Source organism: Populus trichocarpa, chromosome 5 (genome assembly GCF_000002775.5).
Source record: "Populus trichocarpa isolate Nisqually-1 chromosome 5, P.trichocarpa_v4.1, whole genome shotgun sequence".
Lineage (NCBI taxonomy): Eukaryota > Viridiplantae > Streptophyta > Magnoliopsida > Malpighiales > Salicaceae > Populus > Populus trichocarpa.
Window position 1 is genome coordinate 10,672,773 of NC_037289.2, and position 17,706 is coordinate 10,690,478.

General features: G+C 32.2%; 1 protein-coding gene across 3 annotated transcripts; it reads right to left on the bottom strand.

Annotated features, from left to right (window-relative positions):
- Positions 1–4,596: 4,596 nt before the first annotated feature.
- LOC7489727 (uncharacterized) lies at positions 4,597–11,939 on the bottom strand. 3 transcript variants are annotated; one of them, XM_052453284.1, is made up of 12 exons: positions 11,530–11,939; positions 11,335–11,436; positions 10,357–10,437; positions 9,220–9,329; positions 8,970–9,105; positions 8,699–8,797; positions 8,237–8,342; positions 7,726–8,138; positions 7,484–7,675; positions 7,170–7,367; positions 5,089–5,412; positions 4,597–4,937 (listed from the first exon to the last, which is right to left on the bottom strand). In XM_052453284.1, the coding sequence occupies exons 1-12, from the start codon at positions 11,806–11,808 to the stop codon at positions 4,845–4,847; spliced, it is 2,133 nt and encodes a 710-aa protein (XP_052309244.1). In that variant the 5' UTR covers positions 11,809–11,939; the 3' UTR covers positions 4,597–4,844. The 3 variants fall into 3 exon arrangements, with proteins under 3 accessions (XP_052309244.1, XP_024457761.2, XP_024457762.2); XM_024601993.2 differs by having other exon boundaries at positions 7,484–7,660; positions 11,530–11,938; XM_024601994.2 differs by lacking the exon at positions 11,335–11,436.
- Positions 11,940–17,706: the final 5,767 nt, after the last annotated feature.

Here is a 17,706-nt window from a genome sequence, read left to right on the forward strand (position 1 = left end):
TACTTAGCTCTGTTTTAGAACCTAAGGACAACTTTAAATCATTTAAAGCTTATGCTATTTACAAGCTTGCTGAGAAATTTTATCCTAAAGATTTCAATGAACAAGAGATGTATTATTTGAGATCTCAGCTAGAGCATTATCAGATTGATGTGATTCATCATGAGAGCTTTCAGAATATGTCTATCATTTTTTAATTATGTCGAGGATTAGTTGAAACAAATAAGTCGCAGCACTATCATTTGATTGACATGTTGATTCGTCTTGTTTTGACTTTGCTTGTTTCCACTGCCACTACAGAGCCGGCATTTTCGGCTATGAAACATGTTAAAACTTTGCTTCGCAATAAAATGGAAGAGGAGTTCTTAACATATTCTATGATGATTTACATTGAACAAGAGCTTGTTGAAGATATTGATTCAGATTCGATCATAGATGAATTCTATTCTACAAAACATCGAAGGGTGCAACTTTGATAGTGTAATTTATTTTTATTTTTATTTTGAATTTTATGTACTTTAAATTTTATTTTATTTTATATTTCATGTTATGTATTTGAATTGAAACTTTATTGTTAACTTGACAAATTTATATATCCGAGTTAATGATTGATCTTAAAAAATAATTTATGTGTATTTATATCATAGCCCAGGATAGGAAAAATTCCTGGCTCCGCCCCTAAATGGGGGGTTTTAGACGTGTTCGTCTGCTGATCATGTTTATAGGAACCGATATTCAACTTCAAATGTAATCTATATCAGCTAGGAGTTCCATCTCTAACTGGTTTGAAAAGGGATAATCTTCGTGTAACCTAGTCTAACAGAATAACTCAAGTCCTTGTATAAGCATTCAAAAAAGTTTACAGAAAATATATATATACAGTTGATCCTATTTCTCTAAAGTTAACTACTACTCTATTATCATAAACTTCGACTATAAGATGGGAAAGACGCCTCTACTCTTCTACAGCTACTAGTATAGTCGGGAGTCGGGACCGCACATCACCGGCTTCGAGAGTCATCAGTAAGAGCTCCTGTTTTGAGGGAGTTTCAAGTCCCAACTACCGATGACAATTAGGATTTAGGAGTAACTACTCTATCATGTGCAGATAAATTTGTTGCCTTATTTCAATGGCAGTAAATGACTTGAGAATCAAAAACAATAAATATATATATGACCAACAGTCTAAAAAAGTTAGCTAAGAGTCTATAAGCTACAGAACTTTCAAAAGTTAGAAGTCAAGACAGGAACCATTCGACATATATAGTTGGGAGAAAAAAGCAGAAACGAAAACGATGGAAAGGAGCTAGGAGAACACACTTTGCTTATGGTATGGACAATTGATCTCTTGAAGGCAGGGAACCGCAAATACAGTTAGAAAAACATCATCACGAGTAAGATCACCAGCAAAAAGTAGTAATTAAACATATAAGAGCCTAATGTTTTATTTGTTAACTCTATGAACGTTAATTTATAAATTGCGAAAAGCATTAAGAAAAAGAAATTGTGAAAAGCAATAGAAAAAACGAGTAGTTGTCATCGATCCTTGCTACGCATGGGATGAGTATGACCATCAACATCATCATTGGCAATGAATTATATGCTTGCTTTTCTAGAAAAAGGACCCTTTTTTTTCTTGCAACAAATGGCTAAGCTTTTGTACTGAATACTTTAATAAGCTTTCATTTTGTTAATCTCATTGTCGTCAGCCAGCGTTTTTGGGAAGCTCTTTGTTGTATTCAAGAATCGGAAATCACCATTTAGAAGTTGTTTTTGTTTTCAATAAATGGATAGAATTAATAGAAATGCATGGACCATATCTTTAAATGTTATAAAAACGCATTCGTGCATAAATTAAAGCATTTGAAATTAACATGCAGTTGTGAATAATGAAGATTATTTTAAAATATTTTTATCTTACATTAAAAAAAAACACAATTTATTTATTTCACAGAGTATGTATAGGTTTTTCTATTCTATATTAAAAACATAAGATATTTATTTAGTGTTTATATAATAAACTTTAATATGAGATAGTAATCAATAAAAAAAATAATAGACTTGTGTGTATAAAATTGAGTCGAGTCGAGCAAAAAATTACCCTCCCCGTGTGAGATGATGCCTACGTGTATTGAAATTTAAAAAATAGTATTGTATTGAGAAAATATATTTAAAAATAAGTATATGTAAACACTTGGAGTTTTATTTTATTTATTTCTATTTTTCATTGTTTTTTATTACAACACATGGAGTGATAAGTATGGCGTAGTAGTATGGCAACGTAATTTACCTTCAGTACCGTTGTCTTCAAGCTGAAGTCTTCTTGTTTTGTTCAGAGAATGGGAATAGAAAAAAACATAAGATCATGAAACATAGATTATCCTTCTCTAGAACGTGAACCCCACGCTGAACAATTTGGTGGCAGTGGCGCCCATGTTTCAATTATTATTATAATAGAGAAATAACTAATAATAATATTATAGTCAAATTCTTCATTTTTATTACCACCTCCTTTTGGTATTTTGCACATAGCAAGTTGGGGGAGAGGAATCATTATGTATCGTTGCTGGGGATTCTTTTCCGTTGGTTACTGCCCCCACATTTGAACATTTGGGAAAGAGATGTCATTTTAAATTTGTAGCAGTCATTAGAACATAATTAAATTAAAGCATGGGTTTAAGATTGAGAAGGGAGCAGTCAATGTGTTCCTTCCTTGACCTAACACCACATCTGCTTCGTGAAATTGCCAGGGAGCAGCGATCCAAGTGTTAAGATTGTGTGCATAACGAGGTGCCAACCGAGCCTAGCTGAGTTGTGAAGTCTTGGGATGATAAATTAGGGGAAGATACAGAAACATTATAATAAATAAATAAATAAATAAAAGCGAAACGGAAATAAAGGAACAAAATAAAATAGAAAAAAAAACCTTTTGCGTCCTCCGGATTGATGTAAGAGTCAATATATCCATATTAGTTATGCATACAGCTTCGTTTCTTGGGTGACCAAGACACAATACTTTATGAACAAATCCACAGATGATTTTGTGGTCAATGCAAAGGAAGAATATGCTACCCAAGAGATCAATGCCCTCTTTTCTTGATAGGTTAAAAAAACCAAACTAATTTATTTTCAAAATCAGGATGATGACAAGCTGCAGGGGTGATTCTTCGGTTGATATAGCAACTAAAGATAACTTGGAAAATCTGTTGAATAGTCCAGATTCATGCATTAGTTCTGTCTCTATAAAAGACCTAAAAAGAAAATATATGCCAAAAAAAATCATTTTTCTAACTCTTTTATCATTGTACGTTGACCCATCTATGCTTTTTGGTAATAAAAGTTATTTTGATGTTTTATAAATATAAAAAAAAAGTATTTTTATGACTTTTAGTACAATTTTCTCTTATAATTATATCTATGTATAATATTAGTATATTATATTTATAATATGGTTTATATTATATGTACAATTATATATGTTTACACAAAACATATAAATATGGCGTATAGTGAATTCCCTTTTCCTTTTTAAATAAAAAAACAATCAGTAGATGTGGTCGGAAAGAATTAAGTGTTCACTTGCAATGGTTGTTGAAACAACAGTTCTAACTTGAAGGAAAAGAAGTTACTTCTTGTATTATATATACTTGCAAGTTATGTGACGACATAATTTTAAATATAATAAAAAGACAATTTCATAGATTATAAATATTAGAATATTATGAATTTTAAACCTGCTAAAAAAAATTTCCATATTCATAATAAAAAAAACAAGTAATACGAAATAGATAGTTAGATCTTTTAGTATGAAAATTATATTATAAGATTTTACACATACAAAAATATATTGTGGGTTTCTTGGGTAGAAAGTTCTTATAGAAAGGATTTTGTTGATAATCCCAATCAAAGATTAATGGCAGCTGCAATGCTTTATATAAGAACTAAGAAGTCAGTTGTTCATGGTCTGAATTAAGCCCAAATCATAACGAAATCCAGATTGATATGTTGATCTGTCAGGTTAAAATCCAAGTTTGGACTTCGTACAAGTGCTCTTATGAGCAGAGAAAGATAAAGATATTGTTTAGAAACAAGAATAAAATTGCGTTTTTTTTTAAATTTAATTTTTTATTTTAAATTATTTTTTTTATGTTTTTAAATTATTTTCATATAATATTAATAAATTTCTAAATAAAAAAAAAACATTTTAAACTACAAATGCTACAACACTCACATACAGCACAGAAAACTGCACGACTTTGAACCAGGTCCCATCGGACCAACAAACGTGTAAATATTACTTCCAACCAGTAGCACTCACCATAGAGGCCCGTGTACATGTGCGAGCCAGGAATTGCAAGCGGCTGGAAGCAAAACAAAACATCCACGACTCCTGGCCGATAGGATCCGAAATTCCAAATTGTTTGGACTCTTGGCACCAGCAGAGAAAGCAGCAAGGATTTGCAAGCTGCGTGCAGCAAGGATTTGCAAGCTGCGTGAAGCAAAACATGTTAATGACATAAAAATAGCCAGTGCCGAGGGCAAACACTGGCCATCACTTTTGCAGGTAGCTTGGGGAAACAAAAAAAAAAAAACGCCAGATTCATAACCACCACACACTCAAATCAGGGGTGATATTATAATCTTTTAAGCTTTGCTTTCTGACAAGAAAATCACGACCGAAGTATACAGAAATCAAGAAAGTAGGCCGCTGTTCGGTGGATGGTTATTATGGCCTTCCTTGTGCAAGTGATTGAATATCAACTTCTATGTCACAGAATGAATAAAAAAAAACGTTTCTAAGTCAAAAAACGAATTTATCAGTTATCAATACAGTTTTCAATCCCAAACTAAGCGAATATTTGCTGGATGACAGTCTCCGCATTTCCATTGTACTGTGCAAGAAGATGGATAGCATCAGCCCTTGGCAGCGCAAGAAATTCCTGCACCAAACCCAAACATAGAAACCAGAGATTATACAATTGGCTTGCAACCAATATTTGTCCTAGAAGGCTACTAGCAGTACCCCAATTGAAAACAGGTGAAAAGGCTGTGTCTTATTTTGCAGGGCAGCAATAGAAACGCACAACTTACCATAACTTTTAGTATTGCATTTTCATCACAAACATCTCTAGATGACTCTTGAGTTGCGCTGCTACCATCTTCTGAAACCCTAGTGCTGGAAGATATTGTAACTTGGGAGGATCCATGGGTGCAGCTATCAGCATTTGACTTCGACATGGAACAAGCAGAAATCAAGGGAGTATTAACATCTTTCAAAGAATCAATCCTTAGAAGACTTTCAAAACGATCTTTGCACATTTGAAGTTTAAACCACTCATTGTGAGTTTGGAGGGTTGCTCTCATCAGCTTCATAAGCTGCGGTTCTTCAACACCAAGCTTCCGACCTATCGCAAACTATCACGGATATAAAAATGCACGGTCATTAACGTGTATACAAAATAATCCTCGGTCAAATAAAGCTCAGAATGCTTATGTTTGTATCGGTAACCCGACATCAAAGCAACCAAGGAAATGGTAGCAATATGACCACCACTTCAAAACAAGTTGGAATAATAATAATAATAAAAAAAAAAACAACCCTGAAGTTTCTCTTCAGCGTGTTTTCTAACAAATAATATTAGCACCAGTAGAAAGCAAACTTCAAGATTTACTCGCATTCAATATCAATGTTCTAGCGCACTGACCAAAATATCAAGTGAAAATAGCAAATCCCAATCAGTTGATGGGGTACACAGAAGGAAAACATCTGTTACTTTATCAGACACCCTTGCTATGGAAATTGATCAGCCCAGTGCTTCCTCATAGCCTTGTCACTATTCAAATCCTATAACTTTAGATTAATGCTACATACTATGAAAAATAAACCACGAATGCCTCAAGAAACTTAATGACACACTCGAATTGTCATACCATACTATCTTTACATGAAGTTATTTTTTTTTTTTAAAAAAAAAAAAGCCAACTTTTGCAACTTTTTTTATCAACTTAAAGCCATCCATGGATAATAGAAGACAAAATGGCAGTTGTAGAATAAGTGAAGCGTCCATCTAATTAAACCATCTTTATTCTTCTTGTTTTTTGAATAAGCCAACCAAATTGAATCAATGATGATATGAGGTCAAGTACTCCACTAGCTAGAGTGCATAGCCTGCTAGACATGAAGACAGTAATCTGATCATGCAACAAACTGCCAAGAAATGCATTCCAAAACAAGGAAGAGGGGATGGAACTGGAAAATCCAAAACATGGAGGAAGAGTAACACAAGCAAGGTAATCAATCAGTCAATAACCCAAGGACACCATATCGATGCAGCTAAAATTCTTCTTGTTTCTTTTCTGATAAAAAAAGCCCCTAACTACATGAAACATTATGGAACAAAGCAAGGGAGAAGACGGAGATGGGAAAAGTTGACTGTTTTTGTTTTCAAGTAAAAGACAGATGTGACATGGAAATTGGATTGGCTCTTGATTGATTAATTTCGTGATGTATCTTCAATTGCATTTAGCATTACTCATAACTTTAACATGTACCACTGAAGATGCAAGAACAGGTAAAGCCGACATGACATCTAAAAGTACATAATACTTACCGTGGCTGAAATCTCAGTCCAGGTACTCTTTAACTCATGTACTTCTATTCCATAAAAAAGTAATAATTTTTTATAAAAAAAACTACTCAAATGTTCCTTTTTCCTCATTTATGCCTCATTGAGTAAACAAGCACATAAAAATGTTGCACAACTTCATCATTCCATGAAGAAGCTATTCAAGTGTTCCTTTTTTCCTCATTTAGACCCATCTCACAAAATTGGTCAAAATACTCACGGTTCAATTCTCGTTGACAATGGCACAACCTACATCATCTATCACATCAAACACCTCCAAGTGATCTTGTTATAATGAGAGAAACAAGATGTCACCCTACTGAGACATGTTATGTGGTCCCATTTAGACAGTATTTTAGACATGTTAATTCCAACGAATTATGACCAATACACAATGGTCAACAAAGTCTCCTCGCAAAACAGTGAAAGATGATCATAACCAATTTTCTATGTAAATGAGTAACACCATTCTGAAAGAATCAAAATGATGGAACAAAACTATCAAGAAGCATTTCCAGTTTAATCCCCAAGACCAAGTCACGATACCTGAAGAGAAGTTGAAAGAGCATGTAAAGGCAACCCTTTTCCAAGGGCATCTTCATTAGGCCAGAGCAATGCCAACAAAGTCTCCTTCAAGGGCTTCAACAAAGAAGGATCTCTTGATGCTATGGGCCCTAAGTGTGAGCTTGCAACCCTTAGAGCACTTGAATGATCACCAGAGCTAACCAGTTTAAGGAATTCAACCTGAAACCACCGGAATATTCAGAAGCAGCATCCTGTATAAAGCTCAAGAAAAACAACAACAATACTCTTAACATTTACTTGATGAAAGTCAGAATTGACAAAGGAACCATATTTACTTGTTTCAACTGGAAGAGCAAGATATGATTTTGCAGAAAAAAGTTTGGATCCAAAGCAGTAACTTCTTCCACGACCTCTGCTGCCATTCCTCTACCTGCCAGTTCCTTCATCCCAAGTACAATCTCATATTTATCATCTCTACTCTTTATGTCTGCTGAAGGATGCTTTTCCAGGCCCTGCAGATAAATATTCTATTGTAAACCACATAAATCACAAGAAAAAAAAAATACCAAGTAGCTACCTGTTGTTCCCTGGATAAATTTGTACTGGTGGCATTAACATCTTGCTTATAGTCTTCGTCATCTTGCCTCCCCCTCCATCGCTTGCGTTTGCTCCTTTCTCCAGTTGTATAATTTCTGTTTCTTTGGAGAACTTTGGAAATTCCTGCTTGATGTGATCCGCTGGTGCTGCAATCCTCATAACAGTTTGTTGATTCACAAGCATATCTTAACTCAACATCAGTTCCTTGTATGCTATTCACATCCACACTATCCTCAGGAGAGCCATTCATATGAGCATTGCTTACAGAAGTTTCACCATCTGAATGTTTACTGTTAGTATTGTCACCCTCAAAAGAGTAGTTCCTTGAGGAACAATAGCCCGGCTCTGATTGACCAACTTTTAAAGGCTCGGCGAGGGTTTTTAATCCTGGTACTAAAGCAATCATAACGTGTGTGTGTGTGTTAGAAGGAGAGGGAGAGGGAAGGTGAGATGAATGAAATCTAAAACAGAGATAGAAGTTTGAGAATCACCAGAAGGCAATGCAAGACCAGAATCGACAATACCCCTGTAGACACAATACTCATGAACAAGCTCATCAAGCATTGAAACATCCACCTTCATCCGACATAGCTCATTCTGTGACAGAAATGTTCAAGAATAGTGAGTGATAAGCTCATACAGTCAAGCTGCTCAATTAGCAGAAAATAACTAGGATCTCAATAGCGCACACCCATTCATATACAATGCTTGTTATCAAGTGGACTTCCAAACACTCTGCATATTGCTTAAACACAACATAAGTTTATTACTGAAAAAAAGTACAGATGTGGAAGCATGACACCATTATGGGCACATTACAATCACTTGTTGTCAACCAAGGCTAAGACACAGCCAATGCAGTAGATAATTTAATTCATCCAAATGAACTTGACTTGCACAGGTAGAAGATGATATCACATTAAGGATGGAACACATATTAGAAAATATGTAACCTGGAATGCCTGAAACAGGTCTCCCTTAGCAAATCTCAAGCTGTCAATTGCCCCTTGTCTCGTAAGCTCCACGGCATGTGCAAGTGCTTGTATGTCCACCTGTATTTCAACATAAAACATGCAATGTAACTTGCCTGTATATTATGAAATAAACATTATCAGAATTGTTCAGAAGCCTGATGATCCTGCAAGAGAAAAGGGCTTGCCACTGGGACACGGCTGTTTCTCAGCAACAGCTAAGGTCAATTGAATTGAATATTAGAAACCTCACCTCATCAAATGGAGGTGCTTCATAAAAACTCTCTTGTGGAACAGCAGGAGGATCACGCTCTTCAAGGAGCAACCTTTCAGTAAGATCTGAAATGGGTGATGAAATACCTTGACGAATGCAAAACCCCTTGTGTATGCTGCACCACATAGAAGAAGTGAAGAAAAATTACAATCCAGCTAGCGCAAGCATTAGCAGGCTGACAAGCACTTAACAAATGAAGTATATATCGAAAGTAAACATCAATACCAACCTTATTAAATATCTTAATGTCATAGAAAAGACTGGATCATATGCCTGTAAATGAGCTCTTAAGACTGAGGACATTAATCCAGCAATTTCAAACCTCCTCCTTTCAGACCACTGCAACAAATATTGTATGCTGAATCACACAACTAAAAAAGCACTCTTCGCAGGAAGTTTTGGTTTACTATGGATATTCAGAGGGAAATATCAAAAATGGAAAAGAACCTGATTACTTCATCATAAGTTAAATATAATCTTGCAGGTAAAATGACAGTAGAACATAAATTATTTGTTTAAGTTATCAACATAAAGTTCCATTCGCCATATCAAACTATTCCATACATGTTTTAGTCCACCAGACACCAATCCCACTTAATTTCCATCAGAACCCAAGGCAAAATAAACCAAGAAAATCTCCAATATATGCATAGATCATTCCTTAAAAGCCCAACACCTTTACTATGGATATTCGGAGGGAAATATCAAAAATGGAAAAGAACCTGATTACTTCATCATAAGTGAAATATAATCTTGCAGGTAAAATGACAGTAGAACATAAATTATTTGTTTAAGTTATCAACATAAAGTTCCATTCGCCATATCAAACTATTCCATACATGTTTTAGTCCACCAGACACCAATCCCACTTAATTTCCATCAGAACCCAAGGCAAAATAAACCAAGAAAATCTCCAATATATGCATAGATCATTCCTTAAAAGCCCAACACCTCCAAGATATTGTTCCATGTCGTTAATATAAATTTAAGCATTCCAAATTTCATAATTCTACATCAGTGACAAATAAATGCATCAGAGTTACCAAAGAAATTTGCATCCAAATCCAAATTCCAAAATAACTATCACGAGAGTTAATAAATATTGAATTGCAACAAAATCCAAGGTTATTAAGAGACCAGATGGAGCAAGCTATCATCACCTTTGTCACATTCATATACAGGAAACACATTTTGAAATAGAAAAGAAGTTTGCTTGTGCTCAGAGCTTGAAATCCTAGAAATAAGAGGATGTAGGCTTTATTCTTTATTTTCTAAAGAATGGCCATTTGACGCAAATGAAATCTCATGGGAAAAGGGGAACGGGTCATCAGCTAACATCTTGTGCATAAAATCAAATAAAGCTCACCTCATTTGCCACAGGAGAATTTTGATCATCTTTGTCGTATATAAAGGCAAGGAGAACATGCTTAAATTCCTCATATGCTTCCTTAAACACATACACAGATTTCTGTCAGACCCAAAAAAAAAAACCATGGCATCCACACATGATTGTCTGTTTCTTTTTATTTATTTTTTTTGTTATTACAAGCAGTAATCAAATTCTCAGAAGCTGTACCATAAAGAAACACAGCACAAAATTGAATTTTTCAAGTATAGTTCTGATAAGATATCCATGAACTCACAATTTCTTGCAGCCAAATCATCACAGAAACACAACTCTTCACTCAATAATAAAATTAAGAAAATATTTACACCTCAGTCTTAACCAAAAATTTATTGGTCCATTTACACATCATTTATAAGCTAAAACTAAGTATGACATTGAATGACGCTATTCTATTACCATGAGCAAATTTTACAATCATTTATCATAATACTGTCAAAACAATTGCAATTACAATTAAGCATGCCATCTACAAACCTAAAAGCTCTTGCTAACCCATCAAGAAAAAAAAAAGAACTCTCTTCTTCCAAGTACCAATTTATCTGTTGCTGAAACTCCCTCAAAAGCTCAAACTTTCCAAATTATCATCCTCTCCACCAATCCAACTCAAATCAAATATGGTTTTAATTCACAGTTCAGGAACTTATCAAGTGCTAGGTTATATTCATTCAACAGAAGCACTGCAAAAGGCATTCCAAGACTGACCTATCCAGTAATACACAAAAAGCATAACTACCTGGTTTCTTCCACTCCACTATTTCAACTAAATTATAGGATATTATCTCCAAAAGTTACGTTAATTTCTTGCATTTAAAATGTAACCTAAGAATTGAAATCCAAAAACCATCTCCAACACTTCTAATACCTATTTAACCGATTCATGACCAAATTTAACATAATTTATTTTTTTGTCATAAAATTAAGCAAAAAGAAACAAACCGGATACGCATCAAGTGCACATGGAGCGAGAGCCGTCCTTGTGCATTCAATAGCAGAATCCCTCGCCTCGTCCGTTCCTCTCCTTAATAACTCCATAAATTTCTACACACACAAAATTAAAATAAAATACAACTTTCAATTTCACACAAAATAAAATGAAAATAATCAGAAGGAAAAATGAGATACGGAACCTACCTGTTTCTGTAAGCGAAACAGGAGACGATGATCATCGAGAATAAAAGGAGCGTGGGAGCGGAGAAGATGAAGAGAAGAGTCAATGTCACCGGACTCTAAGAACCGTCTGATCTGGCGAATGATGAATCGTGATTGATAAGAGGAAGAGAAACTTGGAGGAGAAGAGGATGGAGAGGATATTATTGATGTTGAAGCGGAGTCGTCGATTAAATTCTCTGATTTTGCAAAATCTAGTATGAGTCTGTCTAGAGCTTCCCAGTTCACTGGCGTCGAGTCCATTATTTGCTGTTTGGTTTTGATTTTCTCGGGAAAATTATTTTCAAGGTTAGAAAGTGAGAAAATATACAATTTCTTTTGGTTGCGACTGACGAATGAGAAAGAAAGGCTGCGAAGTGAGGTGAAAATTTGGGGAGGCGATTGAGGCTTATATACCACCACGTGTTTGGTAATTACGTGAGGTTGTAAGTTTTGTTTTGATGTAGTGACGGGAGTGGTCACATTTTCATTCTTGCTGTTGGTGGCGTGAAGCATGGTTATAAAAATCTGACCGACTAAAGATTTGGGTTATTTGCTAAACGAGTCAACTCAAGTTGATTGAAGTTATTATTTTTAAATTTTTTTAAAAAGTTAAAATAAATTATTTTAAAAAAAGTTAAAAAAAAATTGCATTATAAGTGCATGTATGATAAATATAATTATAAGAATTGACTAGGGGTGTTAATGTATAAAATATAAATATGGTGGGTTAACTTGAATCAATTTAAATTTTATCTTTAAAAGAATTTTTAAAACAATATTGTTTTAAATATTTTACGAAAAAAATTGATTAAGATGTTGTTATTTAAAAAAAAAACTGGATATTTTTACTAACCCGGTCTCAACCAAGCTCAACATTTATGGGTCATTGAATTGACTTGTCAAGTCTTATAATAATGGCGATAACTTAGAATATGTTTGATATGACTTATTAACTTTTAACCTCGAATTAAAATTTTAAAATTATTTTTCATGTAATAAAAATAAATTTAAATTAAAAATATATTTGGTAAAAGTAACTAAGAGCAACATTTTTAAAGAGCAAATATAATATAAATTATAAAAAGAATAAATATAATATAAATCATTGTTCCCACCTTGCAAAGTACTATTTATTAAAATGATACTTTTTTATATTCCTTTTTTTTTTAATTTTTAAATTATTTTTTCTATTTCATCCTTTAAAATTAGATTTATTAGAGATTAAGCTTCATAATTTATTTTGTTTTGCTTTCTATAGGGTTATTTTAGTCTCATGACTCGAGTAACGATTTTTGTAGGTTAACCTAGTTGACTCGGGGTTTTTTTGTTATTTTTTGTAATTCAATTTTTTTTTTCAATTTCATCCTTCAACATTGGGTTGATTGGAAATGAAGTCTCATAGTTTGTTTCGATTGGCTTTCTATGAGATTATCCTAATCTCATGGCTCGAGTCATAGGTTTCACGAGTTAACTCGAGTTAACTTGGGTCTATTTTTTCTACTTTTTTCATTGATTATTTTTAATTACATCCTTCAATATGTGATTGATTGAAAATTGAGCTTCATGACTTGTTTTGATTTTTTTTCTATTGGGTTATCCTGATCTCATGACCTAGATTTGGTAGGTTGACTTGAGTCATTTCTTTCAAACTATGTTTTTTCTAGTTGTCCAAGTTGTTTTTAAATTTATCAAGTCGACCAAGTCATATCGAGTCAATCCCTACACTGTTTAGTTTTTTTAAAAAAAAAACACATTAGCTATACCTAAATATTTTTTTTACATTTAAAAAAATTGATCTGACTCGTAACGTAATGCGAATAAATGATATAGGGTGTGTATGTATCATGACTTTTCTTTGATTTGAAAGTTAAACACTAACTTAAATCAAAATATAAAAATCACAACAAAAAATGACCTTATTTACCAAAACTAATTAAAGAGGGAAATCATTGTTCCTTTCTCGTAAAGTACTGTTATTTGGAATAATACTTTTTTTTTTATTTTTTTGCTTTCTTAATTTTTAAATTTAGTTTTTTTTAAAAAATTTCATCCTTTAACATTATATTTATTAGAGATTGGGGTTTATAATTTATTTTGTTTTGCTTTCTATAGGATTTTTCTAGTCTCATGACTCGGGTCACGACTTCGGCAGGTTAACCTGGTTGACTCGGGTTTTTTTTTTGTCATTTTTATAATTGAATTTTTTTTCAATTTCATCATTCAACATTGGGTTGATTGGAAATTAAGTCTCATAGTTTGTTTCGATTGGCTTTCTATGAGATTATCCTAGTCTCATGGCCCGAGTAATAGGTTTTACGAGTTAACTCCAGTTAACTTGGGTCTATTTTTTCTACTTTTTTCATGGATTTTTTTTTAATTTCATCCTTCAACATGGGATTGATTGAGAATTGGGCTTCATAACTTATTTTGATTTTCTTTATTGTGTTATCCTGGTCTCATGACCTAGATTTGGTAGGTTAACTTGGGTTGACTCGAGTCATTATTTTGTCTTTTTTTTAATTATTGTTTTTCAATTACATCCTTCTACATTGAGTTGATTGAAAATTGAGATTCAAAATGTTTTTTTGAATTGTTTTCTATGAGATTATCACAGTCTCATGACTTAGGTCATAGATTTCACATGTTAACATATGATTGATCTGGGTTGATTCAATATATTGTTGTCTTGAAATGTTTTAGTCAAACTATATTTTTTTCTAGTTATCTTTAAATTTATCAAGTCGACCAAGTCACATTGGGTCAATTCCTACACCGTTTAGTTTTTGTTTTTGAAAAAAACATGTTAGTTATGCCTGAATATTTTTTTTAACATTTAAAAAAAATGATTTGACTCGCAACGTAATGCGAATAAATGATATAGTGTGTGTATGTATCATGACTTTTTTTTATTTGAAAGTTAAAAACTAACTTAAATCAAAATATAAAAATCACAGCAAAAAATAACATTATTTAACAAAACTAATTAAGGAGGGAAATCATTGTTCCTTCCTTACAAAGTACTGTTATTTGGAATAATACTGTTTTTTTTTTTTGCTTACTTAAATTTTAAATTTAGTTTTTTTTTCAATTTCATCCTTTAACATTAGATTTATTAGAGATTGAGCTTCATAATTTATTTCAATTTGCTTTCTATAGGGTTATTCATGTCTCATGACCAGGTTACAACTTCTGTAGGTTAACCTAGTTAACTCCGATTTTTTTTCCCTTTTTGTAATTGATTATTTTTTCAATTTCATCCTTCAACATTATATTTTGGGAATTAAGCTTCATAGTTTGTTTTGATTTTCTTTCTATGAGATTATCCTTGTCTTATGGCCCGAGTCATGGGTTTGGCGAGTTGACTCGAGTGAACTCGAGTTTATTTTTTCTCCTTTTTTCATGGATTTTCTTTTCAATTTCATCCTTCAACATGGGATTGATTGAGAATTTGGCTTCATAACTTGTTTTGATTTGCTTATTATTGGGTTATTCTGATCTCATGACCTAGATTCAGTAGGTTAACCTGGGTTTACTCGGGTTGTTTTTTTGTCCTTTTTTATTTTATTTTTCAATTTCATCATTCTACATTGGGTTGATTGAGAATTGAAATTCAAAATGTTTTTTGAATTGTTTTCTATAAAATTATCACGGTCTCATGACTCAGGTCGTGGATTTTACATGTTAATCTAGGATTGACCCGAGTCGATTCAATATGTTGTTGTTCAATATTAAGAAAAAAAAGATGTTATCTTGAAATTTTTTATTCAAGCTATGTTTTTTCTAGTTGTTCAAATTTTTTTTAGACTTGCCAAGTTGACTAAGTCATATCGGGTCAATCTCTACACCGTTTATTTTTTCTTGAAGACCTGTTAGCAATGCTTGAATATTGTTTTAACGCTTAAAACAATTGATTTAACCCACAGCGTAATGCGAATAAATGATATAGTATGTGTGCATCATGACTTTTCTTTGATTTGAAAGTTAAAAACTAACTTAAATCAAAATATAAAAATCACAACAAAAATGACCTTAGTTATGACTTGATTAATGAAATAAGTTTTTCTTGTCTCTCATGTCTTTATGATAAGAGTGTTTTTTACAAGTTTTTGTATAATGATATAAAATCCTTCAATAAGATTTTAAATAAATCATCGGAGATAAAATTCTTTTATCAAATTTTAAACAAATCGTATACATCCTAATCAAAGAAATTAATATCAATGTATATAAATCGATGCGAAAATACTCATTGATTGAAACAAGAATAATAGCTCATAGAAGGGTAATCTATTTACAATCATAACCTAACAAAGATAAAATGATTAAAGATGTAATAATTCTAATAATTTAGCCTTAAATTACATCTATCTCTTTATATCTTATTTATTATATGGTGAAATAGGGTAGCAACATTAAAGTAAATCTATTCATAAATATATCCTAAACTTCACAAAAGGATTTCTAAGGAGATTATTGTTCTTAGTTATTATTATTTTCTATTTAGTTTAGGAAAATATTTTATTTTATTGTGTTTTTATATTTTTTTTCTATTTAGTTTAGAAAATTAAATATTGAGATTGATAATTTTATTTTTCCTAGTTTATTTATGACTTTTATTGCTTTTCCTTTATTTTCAAGTTTTCTATTTATTTAGTTTAGTTTTTGGGTTTATTCAAGGAGTTATAAACCTCTTGGTGAGAGAAATTACTTGAAGAGAAATATTCAACAATAAAATTATTAATTTGGGTTTTGTGTAACAACTTTATTCAACTTAAATTTTGTTTTTCAAGCTTGTTGTTTTCTTGTTTATATTTCCATTCGCGTCATTTGGTATTAAAATCCAACAATCCCAATGGTTATTTGCTTGTTGTGTGCTCAAATAACCATGGCTGAAAGAGATAGTAGACCATGATGTGCTCGTTTAGGAAGGGATAATGAGGTTTTCCCCTCGATAAAGAGATGTTTAGGAACTGGTGATAAAAGACATGCAGAGACAAATTACAGAAATAAAAATAGTTGTTTAGGAATTGCAAATAAAAGATATAAGAAGACAAATGCAAAATTAATCCATTAGTTGGCAGAGGTGAGGAGCCCGGGGGATTTTTTGAAGAGTGATCATGGAACCATAACAAATTTTGAAAGCCCGTTTTAGAGGCATAAGTATAGAAAACCGTTTTCTTGATCATGATGAATATGATTTTGAAAATAAGAGTTTTGTTAATTCTAGTTCCTTTATGGATTGGAATCAACCATCAAAATTTAATGAGGATGACAAAAATGATTCTGAAGGAGGAAATTTAGATGCAAAACTTTTTATTTGTGATGTCCATGAAAAGAGAACCAAATTAGATGTGATTTTTAATGAAGCAAACTGTAACGGATATGCCTAACATGTTCTTGAGGAGAATTTTAGAATTGATGAGGTCAAATTGATATTCTTATACTTCATATAAAAGTTGTAAAGTGGATTTCAGAACCTTCTTATAACTATATGATTGGTTTCATTATTAAAGAGTTTGAGCATGTTATTGACATATATAATATTTCTAATGGAAAGAATGAGCATGTAAAGGGTTGAAAATGTTTTATTGGACAACCTCAAGATTAGGGTTAGAGCAATTTCAACTTGAGGATAAGTTCTCTCCAACACTGAGAGACTAATGCAGGAGGATTTTTAGGGAGTTATTTTTTTTTTAATTATTAAGATTTCCTATATAGTTTAGGAAAATATTTTCCTCTATGGTGTTTTTTTTCTTATTTAGTTTAGAAAATCAAATATTGAGATTGGTAATTTAACATTTCTTTATTTGTTTAGGAATTTCATTGTTTTTCCTTTATTTTCAGGTTTTCTAGCTTGTTTAAGTTAATTTTGGAGTTTATTTAAGGAGTTGTAAACCTGTTAGTGAGACAAGTTATTTGAAGAGAAATATTAAGTGATAAAATTATGAATTATGCTTTTCTGTGACAATTGTATTCTACTTTAATTTTGTCTTTCTAGTTTGTTATTTTCTTATTTTTATTTATGTTTGTATCAAAACTTCATTCCAGATATGAGTTAACTATGCATGATCCCTATGAGCTAATTTTGCTAGGACTAGTTTAGGAAAATGGATATTTTCTATACATGTGCTAGTATAAAAGACACTTAATTTTACCTTT

Bases quoted from the DNA above. Each gene is read 5' to 3' on its own strand.
- LOC7489727 (XM_052453284.1), bottom strand. From the start codon at position 11,808: ATGGACTCGACGCCAGTGAACTGGGAAGCTCTAGACAGACTCATACTA. The intron at 11,437-11,529 runs GTAGGTTCCGTA...TTGTGTGTGTAG, and splicing joins TGTTTCGCTTACAGAAACAG to AAATTTATGGAGTTATTAAG. The intron at 7,676-7,725 runs GTAGCTACTTGG...GGTTTACAATAG, and splicing joins ATTTATCCAGGGAACAACAG to AATATTTATCTGCAGGGCCT.